Source organism: Mus musculus, chromosome 1, assembly GCF_000001635.26.
Source record: "Mus musculus strain C57BL/6J chromosome 1, GRCm38.p6 C57BL/6J".
NCBI lineage: Eukaryota > Metazoa > Chordata > Mammalia > Rodentia > Muridae > Mus > Mus musculus.
In genome coordinates, this window is record NC_000067.6 from 136,069,423 (window position 1) to 136,084,664 (window position 15,242).

Here is a 15,242-nt window from a genome sequence, read left to right on the forward strand (position 1 = left end):
AGGAAGGAGGCTTACACAATGGGGATTAGTTGCAGATGTCCAAAAGCTAAAAGTCTAGTGTTGGCAGGCCTGATGTCCCCAGGTCTCTCCTCTTGGCTGTACGTGGCTGGCCACCTTCTCACTGTATCTTTATGTGCTCTGTTTATGAGCATGCACCCGTGTGTCTCTATACATCCAGATTTCCCTTCTAATAAGCGTACCCAGCAAATTGGATTACAGCCCACCTGGATAATCTCATGTCCAGGGTTACATTCTGAGTAACTGGGTGTCAGAACTCCAGGAAATGAATTTTTGGTAGCCTACGACATTCTTGTTTTATTAATCAATACCTAATTATAACAGCTGCATGTCTTGAGCACTTACTATGTGTTTTACATATAACATTCTTTAACAACTCTCCCATTGCCTCCATCTCACGGATGGAGAAACTAAGATACAGAGAACTAAGCAACGTGCCCAACACCACACACTGATCTGGATGCAAACTGAAGCATCCTTGGCTCCAAAGACTTCACAGTTAACCATTAACCACACTCTCCTTCAGCACAATGACATCATGTTGGTTATCTGCTGGTCCCTCAGTGCTCCTCTCACCACAGCAGGGAAAACAGAAGCATTCTCAGACTCAGCATGGTCCTTGTGAAGTGCTCTGGTTGGAAACCACGCAGATGAATAGAGCATCAGAGAGCAGCATCATGGTTTCACAGAGTGCCATTGTTCTGCAATGAACTTGGGGTCATTGAAGATGTTCCTAGAAGAGAGCTGAATGGACTTTGAATCTCTAAAGGGAGAGGGGGATAACAGTAGCACATCTGATGTTGGGAGGAAGGCCATTCCTTGGGATAGCCTAGCAGAGACTCCCTCTGTCCTTCTTCCCTCTCCCCTATCCCGGTCCCCACCTGGGTCACCAAATGAGTTAGGGGCCGTCTTGCAGCTTCCTGTTATGCACTCTGACTTCAGGGCATGGCATGCTTGCATCTCAACCTGAAGCCTCCCTTTTGGTACTTAGTATTATTCATCACCAATAGCTCAAGCTGAACTTGGCCTCAGAAACCTGGGTTGAATAAAATTCTTTAGCACTGACAGTTGAGAGAACTACATTTGCTCCCTACCCTCCTGTCCTTTACATGGTGGGACACAAGGTCCCAGAGCTCAGGGACTCTGGCTCATCCACCAGCTGATCCCTCTTCTCTGCCTCTTTCCCCCTCCAGGGTCTTCACTGTGATTCTGGAACAAGTTAACATCATTCAAACCAACACGGCCCCCATGAGCAGCAAAGGAGCCGGCTTGGATGTGAAGGCCCTTCGAGCATTCCGCGTGCTCAGACCCCTGCGGCTGGTGTCGGGGGTGCCCAGTGGGTGACAGTGTCTCTTCTCCCAAGCCCTCCTTTGCCCCTTCTGACACGGGTATCCAACTGTTTATGGGGGAAAGGCCATGAGACAATGAAGACAAATGACTCTTGCCCCCCTCCTTGCTGTTTGCCGCAGGTCTTCAGGTGGTCCTCAACTCCATCTTCAAGGCCATGCTCCCCCTGTTCCACATTGCCCTGCTCGTCCTCTTCATGGTCATCATCTACGCCATCATTGGGCTGGAGCTCTTCAAAGGCAAGATGCACAAGACTTGCTACTTCATTGGGACAGGTGAGCTATGTAGGCCTATGGAGGAGTAGAGGCCCCAGTTCAACTCTGAAGGGGGCCACCACAGCTAGTGAAGAAGCTCGGGGTCAAAGCCAGCTCCCCTCTCCACTAATGCACCTTGGAGCCATCTCCTGGACTCGTGAGGATGGAAGTAAAGACAGCTCCACCAGGATTAGGGATGAGAGGCCGACCTTGGCTTCAGCTTGCTCCGCCCCACCTATATAATTCATTCGGTATGTCCCAGGCTCCCTGGGTCAGGTGTGGATTGAAGCATAGGCCTGGGATGAGCCTGGATTTCTCTTCATATTTTCCTGTGGCCATAGTTGATTTTGGTCAGAACTGTCTCCCAGTTCCGGCCTGCAGGATGATATGTGCTGAATGAGGCTCAGAGGGGACACTCTTAGGTGCTTATGACACATAAGCAGCCCACACTGAAGGCCACATAGAGTCCTAGGAAGTCTTCCTAAAGCAGCAGGTCTCACCTTTCTAGCCTTAGGATACCTTCACATCCTCACAAGGCAACGAAGACTGGAAGAGCGTGGTCTATATAGGTCTGATAGTCATACGGAAACTGGACCAAATATAACAATATCCCCTCATTTCTAAGAGCAGCAATAGGCTGATGACATGAAAACAGGAGCTTTTTTTTTTTTTTTAATGATAATTTTCTCCCAAGCAAGATCCCCTTAGTGAGAAGAGGAGTGGCATTGTGTGACATTTTCAGTAAGGCTCTTCAATGCCTGGCTTTAAACAAGTGGGCTCTGCAGGAGGCTGTTGCCACATCACGTGCCATGTGACTGCTGGACAACTCCACTCTCCATCTTGAGAATGGGAGGCCAAGTGTCCAACAACGTCTTAGCATCGCTTAGATCGATTAGCACAGTTTTGAGGAGGCAGGTGACTCAGAAGGCTCCCAGGCTGTTGCCCTGAGCCTTGCTACTTTATGGAGGAATTCCTGGAAACTTCTGAGCATGGCCTACTCCAGGGCCTTCAGTGTAGCAAGGGTGACACAGACAGAGATCAGGTCCTCTGTCGTCTCGGACATTGGAGTCACCCGAGCAGCCCCTGTGCTCACTGCCTCGCGGGGAGAGGCTGCATGCTTCCCAATCCCATGGGCAACAGGAGTCAGTCAATGCAGGGCCAAACCTAGCTTCTAAGAGCGGACTCTGACATGGCTTCAGCTGGCAGCTCCCTGGTCCTCTCTCACAGGGGCCTCTTCCATTGTCAGAACTGTCTACACCCTGTAAGCAACAATGGCGTCTTCCATTGCCCTGACTTTCCGCATCCTATAATCAACACTGTTAGGCAGAAGACAGGGACCATCTAGCTTGAGCTTTGGGACAAATTTGGAAGTGCCATGCCATTAAGGAATGCTGAGCAGCAACATTTACACACCACTCTCAAGTCAGAGGCACCAGCTTCAGAGAGCCAGGGATCCCAAGCTGACCGGCACTGTTCTCTCTGCCCACCACCCACCATTAGAACTCTGAGCTGACATAAGTGTGTTAAGGCAGAGGGCACTGTGTCCCTAGGGTAACCTCATCTCAGAACATATCAGGAGGCTGAAAAACATCCTAAAATAAAAGTGTTCCGGGGTATTATTAAAATTGCTAATTTGAGTGTCTGGGGACATAGTCCGGTGGGTGAAGTACTTATTATCCATGCATGAGGACCTGAGGTGCAGCAGGGGCACATTGTGGGTCTATAACCTCAGTAGTGAGATGGAGACAAGCAGATCCCAGGGGCTTGCTGGCCAGCCAGCAGAGTCAAACCAGTGATCTCTGTGTTCAGCAGAGGCCCCATCTCAAAAAAAATAACTTGGAGGGAAACTAAAGAAGACACCTGATGTGGACCTTTGGCCTTGGCCTGCACATGCAGTCGTATACACACACACACACACACACAGAGAGAGAGAGAGAGAGAGAGAGAGAGAGAGAGAGAGAGAGAGAGAGAGAGAGAGAGAGAGAGAGAGAGTTTTAGAGAAAATAAAGACTCCTTGGGCAAACCACAAAGAGGTGCTTTCTGAAGCCTGATAGCAGCTTCCCTAGAAGGTGCTAGGTGGCCCTGGCCCTGTGTGCTCCATGACTTGCACAGCTTAGCCCAGTGGTGCTGGAAGAGCTCCACGTTGACTCATGTCAGGAGTCCCTGTCCCCAGCCCACCCCAGCTGGACAATGGTCCCCTCTTTAAGTCTCAGAAGGTACAGAGGTCCCTCTGGTTGTTCCTGAAGTATGAGTTGAGCCTCAAGGGACAGCTCATCTTTAGAGTAGTCCTTCCAACCTTGTTTGAGCTCTCCTAAAACATAGCTGCTGTCACCTGTCAATGCGGATTACCAGTCTCAGTCCTAGGTCCTTCTTCATCTCTGTTGCTCTGTTCTTTCAAATGGTCCTTGAACAGCTTGTCTCTAGTCACTGTCCTCTTGTCTAATCCTACATCCTTCTGCCTCCAGACATTGTAGCCACAGTTGAGAATGAGAAACCATCACCCTGTGCTAGAACTGGCTCTGGGCGTCCCTGCACCATCAATGGCAGCGAGTGCCGAGGAGGTTGGCCAGGACCCAACCACGGCATCACCCACTTCGACAACTTTGGCTTCTCTATGCTCACTGTGTATCAATGCATCTCCATGGAGGGGTGGACTGATGTCCTGTACTGGGTGAGTCTGGCCTTCCAAAACATCCCTCTCTTCTAAAGGCTTAGTAGGGGGCAGGAAGAAAGGGCTTGTAAGCCCGGCCATTGCCTTGTATTCCCTGGGTTAAGCCACGGGAGTATACAAAACCCAAGAAGGGGATGAGGGATGAGGGTGATGGATGAGGGTGAGGGATGGGGGTGAGGGATGGTGATAAGGGATGGGGATGGGGGATGGGGGTGGGGGGTGAGGGTGAAGGATGGGAGTGAGGGATGGGAATGGGGGATGGGTACTAGGAGCTCCATGGGTTCTCGTCTCAATGCCTGAATTTTCTCTAGAGTGTCAGTGACTCTTTACTAGTGTCCTGTGTCTTGGACGCTTGAGCGATGAAGAGCCCTTTAGGTCTTTCTTTTTGCCATTGGGCAAGATGGTTTTCTTAGGTAAATATCACTATGCATCACTCTTCTCATCTTTAAAGGTAATACCACTTACATCACAGAGCTAGGGAGAAAACTAGCAGGATTGCTGGTATGTAATCGTGATTGCAGAAACTTTTTGTTTTTGTTTTTTGGGTTTTTTTTTTTTTTTTTTTTTTTTTTTTTTTGGAGACAGTCCTGGAACTCACTCTGCAGACAGGCTGGCCTCGAACTCAGAAATCCGCCTGCCTCTGCCTTCTGAGTGCTGGGATTAAAGGCGTGCACCACCACTGCCTTGCCAGAGCAAATTCCTTGTTAGGTAATTTTTTTTTCTTTTTTAGCTCTGTCACATTTCGTATTTAATGCTCCAACAACAAACAGCATTGGTCCTATTTTACAGATAAGTAAATTGAGGCTCAGAGAGGTTAACTGTGTCCTTGAGTCTAATGAGCCACTGAACCAAGAATTGAGCTCTCAGCCATGTGACTCCAATTCAGAACTCTTGGGAGTAACGTGGTGCTGCCTAGGATGGGTGTGGGGGGTTGTAAAACTGTCAAATGCTTTGCAAATATAAAGGATTAGTATGAACATTTCTCGCAGGCTCACATTAGGGAAGCAGGTGATTAAACATGTCAAAGGAATGTCACACATGCCATTTCACCTCTGCTACAAGTCTAGGAGGAGAGCACGTATTGTATCTTCACTAGAGACATGAGAGTGTACCCAGAGGTGTCAGGACACCCCGGCAGGGTCACAGAAGATCGCTACTTTGAAAAGTTTTGGTTGTAAAGAAACTGACTGCAGATGGGGGTCTGAGAGGCAGGTTAGAGAGGCCCTTGGCAGGATGGACAATGGATCTGCCTAGCCTGGGCCAGGTGCACAGTCAACACCTGAACAGACAGAACGGCAGGCAGGAATTATCCTTCAGGTCAGAGTACTGGACTCACACTTTTGTCTTGGACCAGGTCAACGATGCCATCGGGAATGAGTGGCCCTGGATCTACTTTGTCACCCTCATTCTGCTGGGCTCCTTCTTCATCCTCAACCTGGTGCTGGGTGTCCTGAGTGGGTAAGAAGAATGGCATCTGAGGGAGGGGAGAAAGGATCCTGACCCTCAGCTCAGCTCTCAGCCCTGCCAGGCCAGGCACACTTCTTCTTGTTTAGCTAGGAAGGCAGAAGATACATCCTTCAAGCATATACATGACTCCCTTTAAGCCTTCTCTCTGTCCTTCCCTGACTCCTCCTTTCCCCCAGCATCCACACTCCTGTGTGAGCCTGTAAGCCCCAGACTTCAGCCCTGGGTGTGTATCAGCAATGAGAGCAGTACTCATTGCACTGGCTAAGCACTCCCACGAGGTAGACTGTCTGTTTGACCCCTGAACTGCTTACTGCTTAGTCTGTGAGACCCTGGCTAAGTCCCTAAACCCTTGGTGCCTCAGTGTTCTTACCTGTCAAAAGTAGTTTCAGGACCTGTTTCCTACAGTTGTCGTGAAAGTTAGATGAGTTTAAAGTATGTAGAACAGGGCCCATCGCATACCAATCACCACCATTAAGAGTGCTGTTCTCAGCAGAGTGGCTCTGCTGGCATCTACTCCAGCCACAGTGGCGGGGCGAGCTGTAGCCTCAGCTCCCTGCTGGATTGACATCACCCCATTCCAGAACCTTCTCACCAGATAGCTGTAGACAGAACTCAGGAGTCGGCTAGGGGAAAGCCATCTTTACTTTCTATTGCATTAACTGAAATGTTTCCTTTAATAATGAATGCAGGCGACTAACCACAGTGGCATTAGCAGTGCCTGTGGAGTCTCCTAATGGAAGTGACGTCACATGTCTGTTGTTGTACCCCTGTATGCATTCCTTAACCGCTTGCAAAATGGCGATAGCCATTAGACCTGCAACAGGATCCTTGCATTAATGGAGACGCAGCTGCCTTTCTCTGTGGGAATTTCTTCTACGATCAGTTCCTTGCTCATTCCATGTGCCCTTTATGACATTATTCTGAGGAGCCATCTGTGGGTGGGCTTCACTGAACTATCTAAAAACTTCATGCATAAAATGGTCAAGAGTACCCAGCTGGGTGCCACACTGTTCTACAAGGAGACACCTCCTGGGTTTGGCTCAGTACTAACGACTGACCTATGTCCGTGTTCTGCTTGGTGTTGACCTGGTGTTGAGTTATGCTTGGTGGCCTAGGGCTGCCCTCTTCTGGTCCCAGGATGCCTTGCACCCTTCGGGTCCTTTGATTCTGGTGACACCAGTTTCCCTTTGTGCCCAAGAGCATTTTCTCAGGGCTTAAGTCTGTAATCAAAATCAATTTAGGGTATTTTAAAAGCCCAGGAAGTATGGGAAATTTGGAATAATGTTGAAATGATGGAATGTCCTGTCAACTCCTGACATCCATAGAGATAAACCTAAGGAGAAAATGAGAGGCCGAGAAAGAGCCAGGTGCCTGGAGATGGGGCTGGGCTAAGGGAAGAGAGAGGGGAAACGTTGAGGGTCCCTGGCCCATAGACAGTGCCCCAGACCAGAAGAGGACACCCAGATGCAGATGTGTCCCTGTGCTAAGGAAGTTCAGTGGGTCCCACCCCCTTCCCTCTTTTTCCCTATGCCCCGGTTTTGTTTTAGAGAATTCACCAAAGAGCGAGAGAAGGCCAAGTCCAGGGGAACCTTCCAAAAGCTCCGAGAGAAACAGCAGCTGGAGGAGGACCTCCGTGGTTACATGAGCTGGATCACACAGGGCGAGGTCATGGACGTGGACGACTTGAGAGAAGGTTGGGGCCCAGAGCCATGGCCAATCTCCCCCTGTCCCAGTCACTCCCTGGAGAGGGCAACCCCAACATAGCCCCCAAAATCCTGGTGTCTTAGTTATGATTGCTATTGCTGTGATGAAACACCATGACCAAAAACAACTTGGGGAGGAAAGCGTTTATTTCACCCAGAGTTCCATGAGGCAGAGGCCATGGAGGGGTGCTGCTTACAGGCTTGCTCAGCTTGCTTTCTTATAGAAGCCAGAACCACCACCACCAGTCCAGAGATGGTCCCACCTGCAATGAACTGGGCCCTCCCACATCGATCACTGCTTAAGAAAATGCTCTACTTAAGATTGCCTACAGCCCAGTCTTACAGAGGCATTTTCTCCATTGGAGTTCCCTCCTCTCAGATATCTCTACCCTGTGTCAAGTTTACATAAAATTCGCCAGCACACACAGAGACCCACTGAGAAGGGATAGTGATTGCTTTCAGAGACGGATGGTTTACGTAAAGCCTCAAACCTCAAGGTGACAGAGAATCTAAGTGCATCCCGTTTCTTCCCAAATCATCCTGTGGCCCTCCCATGGTAGCCACAGGCCCTGCAGATGGGCATCTTCAGTTCCCAAGAATCTGGGTCAGGGGAAGTCACAGCAAGAGACAGGTCCACCAAGAGCCCACAGTCATGGGTGTCCTATCCAACAATGCCTAACCAAACTTGTCTGTTCCCGAGGGACCCTGAAGGCTGCTGACTATAGCAGTATCTGTCCTGTCCCCAGGCAAGCTGTCTTTGGATGAAGGGGGATCAGACACAGAGAGCTTGTATGAAATCGAAGGCTTGAACAAAATCATCCAGTTCATGTGAGTACCTGACCTGGGACCCAGGGCAAGAATCCACTTTACTGTCCTAGTGGCGCTTTCTTGAACCCTTAAGAAGCCTCCCTGAGAAAACAGGGCCAATTCTTGCTCTGAGAACTCAGCAGTGGCTAGATGCCCAGGGAATGTGCAATCAGAGAGGACCCTGAGTAGATGACCTATTTATACACCATGCAAGGTAAAACAGGAGCCCTCGGAGACAGCAAGCACATTTGGCTCTACCCTTAGAGTGGGTGGGAGCCTGCAGGAGGGAAGAATCCTGCAGTGTGGGGTAGCCTGCAGGAAGGAAGTGGCCGTAGCTGAGGAGTCATTGGCAAGAAAGTGCTCCAAGCTCTTATCTTTGTTTTGGGAGCAAAGCTGTGTCCTTTTCCAAATTCACACATAATCACAACTTTTAAAAGATCCAACAATAGAGAAAAAAGCAAAGAAAAGATGAAGGTCCCCGCTGTCCTCTAAAGAAGTAACCATGGTAACAGAAGTGTATTCTACTAAAATCCTTTCTGCACTTTCATCTTTTACACACATACACACATACACACACACACGCACCCCTACATAGTCACACATCCACACATTCATACACATGAACACATTAATACTCATACACACATATTCATACATGCACATGCCACATATATTCACACTGACCATACATGCATATACACAAATTCATACACACACACCAGAACATTTTGTTCTTGCTTTGTTTTTTATTTAATAGGGCTATTCATGATAATTACTCTCACAATAAAGAATGCCCAGTACATAGGAGATATTATTGAAGACTATTTGTTCAGTAAATGAATATATACTATCTTGTGACTTTTTTCTTAAACTTTTTTGTTAAGGTCAATTTTCACACTTGTGTGTGCATGTACATAAATGAAGACATAGATTTATTTATTTAGTTAGTTAGTTATCTAATATGTATGGGTGCTATGCCTGCATGCATGTCTGTGCACTACATGCACACATAATTCCCACAGAGGCCAGAAGAGGGTATCAGACCCTTTGGAACTGGAGTTATATAGATGGTTGTGATACACCATATGGGTGTTGGGAGTTGAACTGGATTCTCTGGAAGAACAGACAGGTCGCTTAAATTCTAAGCCATTTCCCCAGACTCTCACCCCAACACACACACACACACACACACACACACACACACACACACACACACACACACTTACAACTTTGGCTATAATGTCTATACCACAGCTATCCCATGATATAGATGCATCATTTTGTATTTAACCCATTTCTCCTGGTCAACTATGCACCATTTGATTCTAGAAGCAGAATTGCTGGGTCAAGGGCAGATGAGTCTAAACTTTAGTTAGTGCTGTGAGGTCACTCACCACAGGGCTGTGCTAACTGTGGAAACACCTTTCCCACACACCCATCTGGAAATCCTCCTTGAGACAGTAAACCTTCCTATAGAAATGGGTAAGATTGGCACCACAGTGTTCTTTCGTGGAAATTAAAATGCACAGTGTTCCCGAGCTACACCGCTATCACATGCTATGCTAAGCCTTTTGACTGTATTGTCTCATTCAATTGCTTGGGAGATTGATGTCATTATCATTCTCATCTGAAAAGCAAAACTTGGCTAATAGGAAACCAGGTTTAAGTTGGCTTCCATGGCCCATGCCCTTCCTTCCTCTTGCATGCCCAGAAAGGAGAGTGAGTGGAAGAGAAGCCAGGCTGGGGTGTGGCTAGAAGTAATGAAAGCCTGTTCTCCCATCTCCTGCAGTCGGCACTGGCGACAGTGGAATCGCGTCTTCCGCTGGAAGTGCCATGACCTAGTGAAATCCAAGGTCTTCTATTGGCTGGTGATCCTGATCGTTGCCCTAAACACCCTGTCCATTGCCTCGGAGCACCACAACCAGCCACTCTGGTTGACCCATTTGCAAGGTGAGTCAGAGAGATCGAAACCAGGAATGAAGCTTCAACTTACCATGCAGAAGGGTACGCAGAAGTCAATGAGATTGACATTGCCTTCTAGAACTTATATACTACTGGTGTTGGACCATTGGCCCAAACCCTTCCTTTTGAGACTATAGAGTCTTCAAAAGGCAAGATGGCATGCTCACTGTTTTACCCTTGGCATCATTCTGACAAGGGGCAGTGTCATGAAACACAGGGATAATTTTCTGATGCTTCCTCAGACACTTAGGAAAGTATTCTATTGTATATCATCACATATAAGACTGTCAATAGCTGAGAGCTCCAAGTATCCAATTTCAAATCCTACCATGTATATAGTAATATATATATACATATATATGCTAATTTTTCACCAACTATGCAAGGAGTGTACTACAATGTAGAACACAGAAAAATAGTTAATTCATTGCTTGTTACTTTAAGGAACATACTTAGCCATAGGACGAATCAGAAGTTAATTGTCACCAGCCCATCCAGGGAAGTCAATGATAAAGTAAATATAAGATGGTAAAAGAAAGACAGCAAGAAGAGATGCTGATGCTCCACAATTCTAAAGGACACTGAGATAAAGCCCAGCTGGTCAAAGGTTGGCAGGGATTTCTGCAGAAGAGGCAATGCATGCAACACATGGTGAATTAAGGGAGCAACAGAACATACGTAATGGACAGAAAGCTCTACATGTGATCATAGGGTTCCTTGTATGCTGTCATGATGCATTAGGAGTTTAACTTGTGGGTACAGGGAAGCCAATGAAAATATAAGCATAAACATTGTATGATATGACTGACTAGCCTTGGTAGAAGATGACTGGATCAGCCTCATCCTTGTGTGGATGTCCCACTGTGTGCAGAGCTCTGGACTGTGACCAAGAACCAGTTAAGAAAAAGAAGATCCAGTTTTCACAGCTAGGTACCCTTCCCATTACAAATACCTAAGTGGCACGAATTATAATAATGTTTCAAGGAATGATACATTGGTTATTTTTCTCCTTGCTATGACAAATACCTAAAAAGCAACTCCAGAAAGGAAGAGTTTATTCTGGCTCACCCCTTAAGAAGTGATCCACTCCATTGTGACAGGAAAGGCATGGAGGCAGGATCCTAAGGTGGATGGTTACATTGTGTCTACAGTCAGGAAGCAAGAATGGAGAGAAAGTGGAGTCATAAACTCTGTGGCCAGCCCCCAATGATCTACTTCCTCCAGTGATGCTCTGCCTCTTAAATATTTGACAACGTTCCAACACAACATCGCCAGATGAGGTTCAACAGTTCAAACACATGAACCTTTGGGGGGACATTGCACACTCAAGCTGTAATAAAGAACAATCCGTTCTCTGGGTGGCAACAGCAGGGAGCTCATTAGTTCACTTGCAGAAAGATTTCAGACTTAGATCTGAACCCCCAGGAGTTGTAACTGAGCTTTTCATGTGTATGCAGGGACCAGAAATAGGCACTGGGCCTGCATAAGGTGGGGAACAAAGCCAGCCTGCTTGTTTGGAGCCAGGGCCCAGAAATGCTACTTCCATGTAAGGGGGTCTAAAATCTCACTGTGCATGGGACAGGGAAGGAGTTTGGAAGTTCCTTCTGCAGGGGGTCCTGGGAGAAAGCAAACATGTCACAAGTAAGAAATTAAACTCCAGCCTATGCCATGTATAGGTGTGGGGTCCAAAGTGCAGTACCTTTCACACTGCAAGGATAGTGAACTGCCAAGAACTAGCTTTAGCTTGGAAAGGGGCTCCTGAGAGAAGGGATGTTTGAGAGTCATAAAAAGAACAAAGTCAAATCATGGGTACAAGCTGACAGCCTGTGTTCTGTTCCAGATAGCTTTCTCTGGAGATCTCCAGACAGCTCCTCCAGATATCTCAGCTCTTGAAGACCAAGGCCCGCCTACTCTTTTATTTGCATATTAATCCAGTCATTTACTCCAGATTCCCTTTTGATTATCCTATGAATCAGCATTTCAAGATCCCAGCCCCTTGATTCTTAGAGACACTTTTTTTTAAGATTTATTTATTTATTTATTTATTTATTTATTTATTATATGTAAGTGCACTGTAGCTGTCTTCAGACACTCCAGAAGAGGGAGTCAGATCTCCTTATGGATGGTTGTGAGCCACCATGTGGTTGCTGGGATTTGAACTCAGGACCTTCAGAAGAGCAGTCGGGTGCTCTTACCCGCTGAGCCATCTCACCAGCCCCATATTTTTTTAACATTGTAAACGAGTTCAGAGATCTGCCTGCCTTTGTAAGCACAGATACTAGTTAGGTGGGATCCCATCCTGAGATTAACATTTCCGTCATACCTGGGCCCAAACTATCTCTGTTCCAGGCTGACCTTGGATTCAGGAATCTGCCTACCCTTGTATCTTTCTGACAAACTGACTCACAGTACAGCTACCTTTGCTCTCCCAGGTATTCAAAGCCCTTCATATAATTCATATTCCATCCTTATATTTTGCATAATTGAGAAATTATTCATTTTTTGAACTCACATTTTCAAGGTTCTTTCCCACAGCCTTAAAGGCTGTCTTGAGGGTTACAGTGTTTACCATTTCTGCTAAGGACATAGGACACACCCTTGCCTCCCAGACCTGTGCCATTTCTAATTGCCATGGAGTCATTATCCTTGGCAGGGAGAACATTTTCTAATAATCTTGGCAGGGAATATATGTATTCACCTTCAGGAAATTCTCTCTCTCTCTCTCTCTCTCTCTCTCTCTCTCTCTCTCTCTCTCTCACACACACACACACACACACACACACACACACACACACATGCCTCTCACCCAGAAACCATCAACACTTGTGGAGGCCCACACACTGTTGGCTCTGTACCATGGTCACGCCACCCCTTCCATGAACACACAGGACTCAGAAATGAATTAATAAGACAGAATTAAGCAATGAATTAATCAAGACAAATGAGAACTCGAGGGAGTCCGAGAGAAGCAAACACAAGTAGTCCTTTTGGAATGTCCTCATGCCAAGACATAGGAATCCTGGAGGGAAAGAGCATCTCCAATTACGAGCTCCCAGGGAAGGAGAGGATGCGAATCAATAAGGAGCAGGGTTACTCTGAGGAAAAGTCTTCAGTCTGATGAACTCGAGTGAGCTGAGCAGGCACATGGCCGAATGAAACACCACAAGAAGAGACTAAGTTTAAAATGAACAAGCTAGAAATTGAGGTTTGGAGAGCTGGAGATAAAGCTACCATGCCGATGCATAGATGCACCCATTCAATCTTTCACTCATTGCAGCCAGTCTTCTTGAGAAGCCCTTAAATGTGCTACACATTGTCATGCAGTGTTAGTAAACACATTTTGAGAATGGAACTCTACCCAACAGGTAAATTTGGGGTTTCTAGACTGAGCAAGCAAGTAGATGGTTGAGGCTCCACTTTCTAAGATGGCAAAGATAGTCAATTGCCAGGTAGTTTTGACAGGTGTGAGCTGGCCACACTTGACCCACCCTGTGGTGCTGAACATATCGAGTTGGAGACCTTCAAGATGTTCTAATGGTGGTGTCAAAGAAGCTACAGGAAAAATGGGTCTGGGTTGCAGTGGAGAGGTTGTATCTTTAATGAAGTGTTAAAAGATTGGCGTCATCGGAAAGAGCAGCTTTGAATCTGTGATCAGAGAGCATCGCCAGATGGTCAGGGGATAGTGCATGGCTCAAGTCTAGCATCCAGTGTCTTGGTAAATAATGCAGTGCAGAGGGAATTAGGAGAATACAGGGGAGGCTGGGAAGGCCCTGGAATGTGGTGTCTTGGAAGCCAAGAGGGTGGTGGGGAGAGAGTATTTGAAAGAGCAAGAAGACAATGAACAGAATTGTGGGGAATGTGAGTACTTGAGAGTTTGTGTCTGCAGGATTTGGCATCGTGGAATTTACCCTATAGGGAGCTGGATAAACAAACATGAAGAGACCATTTGAAAGGAAGAGGTGAAACAGTTAAGAAAGACAAACGGTGCTGCTAGTGGATGTCACAGATAGGCCTAGGCAAAGCTCATGAGAACATGTTGCTTTTAGTGAAGCCCACTCTCTTCCAGGAAAAGATACTATGTTTAATGAGGAAGGTCAGAACTTTTACAACTTTCTCCCTGCTAAATCTGGTATGGATTAATTGATGGAAATACAGATTTAGGTTATTTTGATGAGCAAAATTCACCAGGTTTTCCCAAGGCTTTTATTGTTAGATAGATAGATAGATAGATAGATAGATAGATAGATAGATAGATAGATAGATAGATAGATAGACAGATAGATAGATTGTGTGGTGTGTGTGTGTGTGTGTGTGTGTGTGTGTGTGTGTGTGTGTAGAACAGTTCTGTTCTCTCCTGCAACTATATGGCTTCTGGGGATCAAACTCAGGTCATCATGCTTAGCAGCAAGCACCTCTATCTACTCAGCCATATTGCTGGCCCTTTTTCTAAAGACTTAGTGCCTTGGAAAGGTAGGGAGTGTACTGGTAGAGGCTCATCCTGGGCAGAGGCCTGGAAGAGGAAGAGGGAAGGAAGCAATGCTCAGACCTTGCTACCCTCTGCAGATGTTGCCAACCGCGTGTTGCTGACCCTCTTCACCATCGAAATGCTCATGAAGATGTACGGGCTGGGCCTGCGCCAGTACTTCATGTCCATCTTCAACCGCTTCGACTGCTTCGTGGTGTGCAGCGGCATCCTGGAGATCCTGCTGGTGGAGTCGGGAGCCATGTCGCCCCTGGGCATCTCTGTGCTCCGCTGTATCCGCCTCCTGAGGCTCTTCAAGATCACCAAGTGAGTTCAGGCAGCTGGGCCCTCGAAGGTCTGATGCCGCAGGGGCTGACAAAGTCAGCCAGGCCCAGGCCTCCATTTTCTCTTTCAATGATTGCCCTCTGGGGAAGAGAAATCCCACTTACTCCACTCGATGCTTATTTCTCCTTTTGTCTCATGGTCATCCACATCAGGGTCAGGGGAGGAGGAGTGAGGAGGAGGGAGGAAGGAAGAGTAAAGGGAGGATG

The 15,242-nt window shown here is 47.1% G+C and overlaps 1 protein-coding gene across 3 annotated transcripts in view; it reads left to right on the top strand.

The window, feature by feature from the left end:
* The window catches only part of Cacna1s (calcium channel, voltage-dependent, L type, alpha 1S subunit), a 67,017-nt gene that overhangs the window by 16,617 nt on the left and 35,158 nt on the right, over nt 1-15,242 (top strand). For all 3 annotated transcript variants that reach the window (XM_006529106.3, NM_001081023.2, NM_014193.3), the window contains exons 4-11: nt 1,212-1,354; nt 1,488-1,640; nt 4,085-4,290; nt 5,645-5,748; nt 7,305-7,450; nt 8,207-8,288; nt 10,057-10,217; nt 14,793-15,018. In XM_006529106.3, coding sequence (XP_006529169.1) covers nt 1,212-1,354; nt 1,488-1,640; nt 4,085-4,290; nt 5,645-5,748; nt 7,305-7,450; nt 8,207-8,288; nt 10,057-10,217; nt 14,793-15,018 — 1,221 coding nt within the window. The remainder of the gene's footprint in view (nt 1-1,211; nt 1,355-1,487; nt 1,641-4,084; nt 4,291-5,644; nt 5,749-7,304; nt 7,451-8,206; nt 8,289-10,056; nt 10,218-14,792; nt 15,019-15,242) is intronic.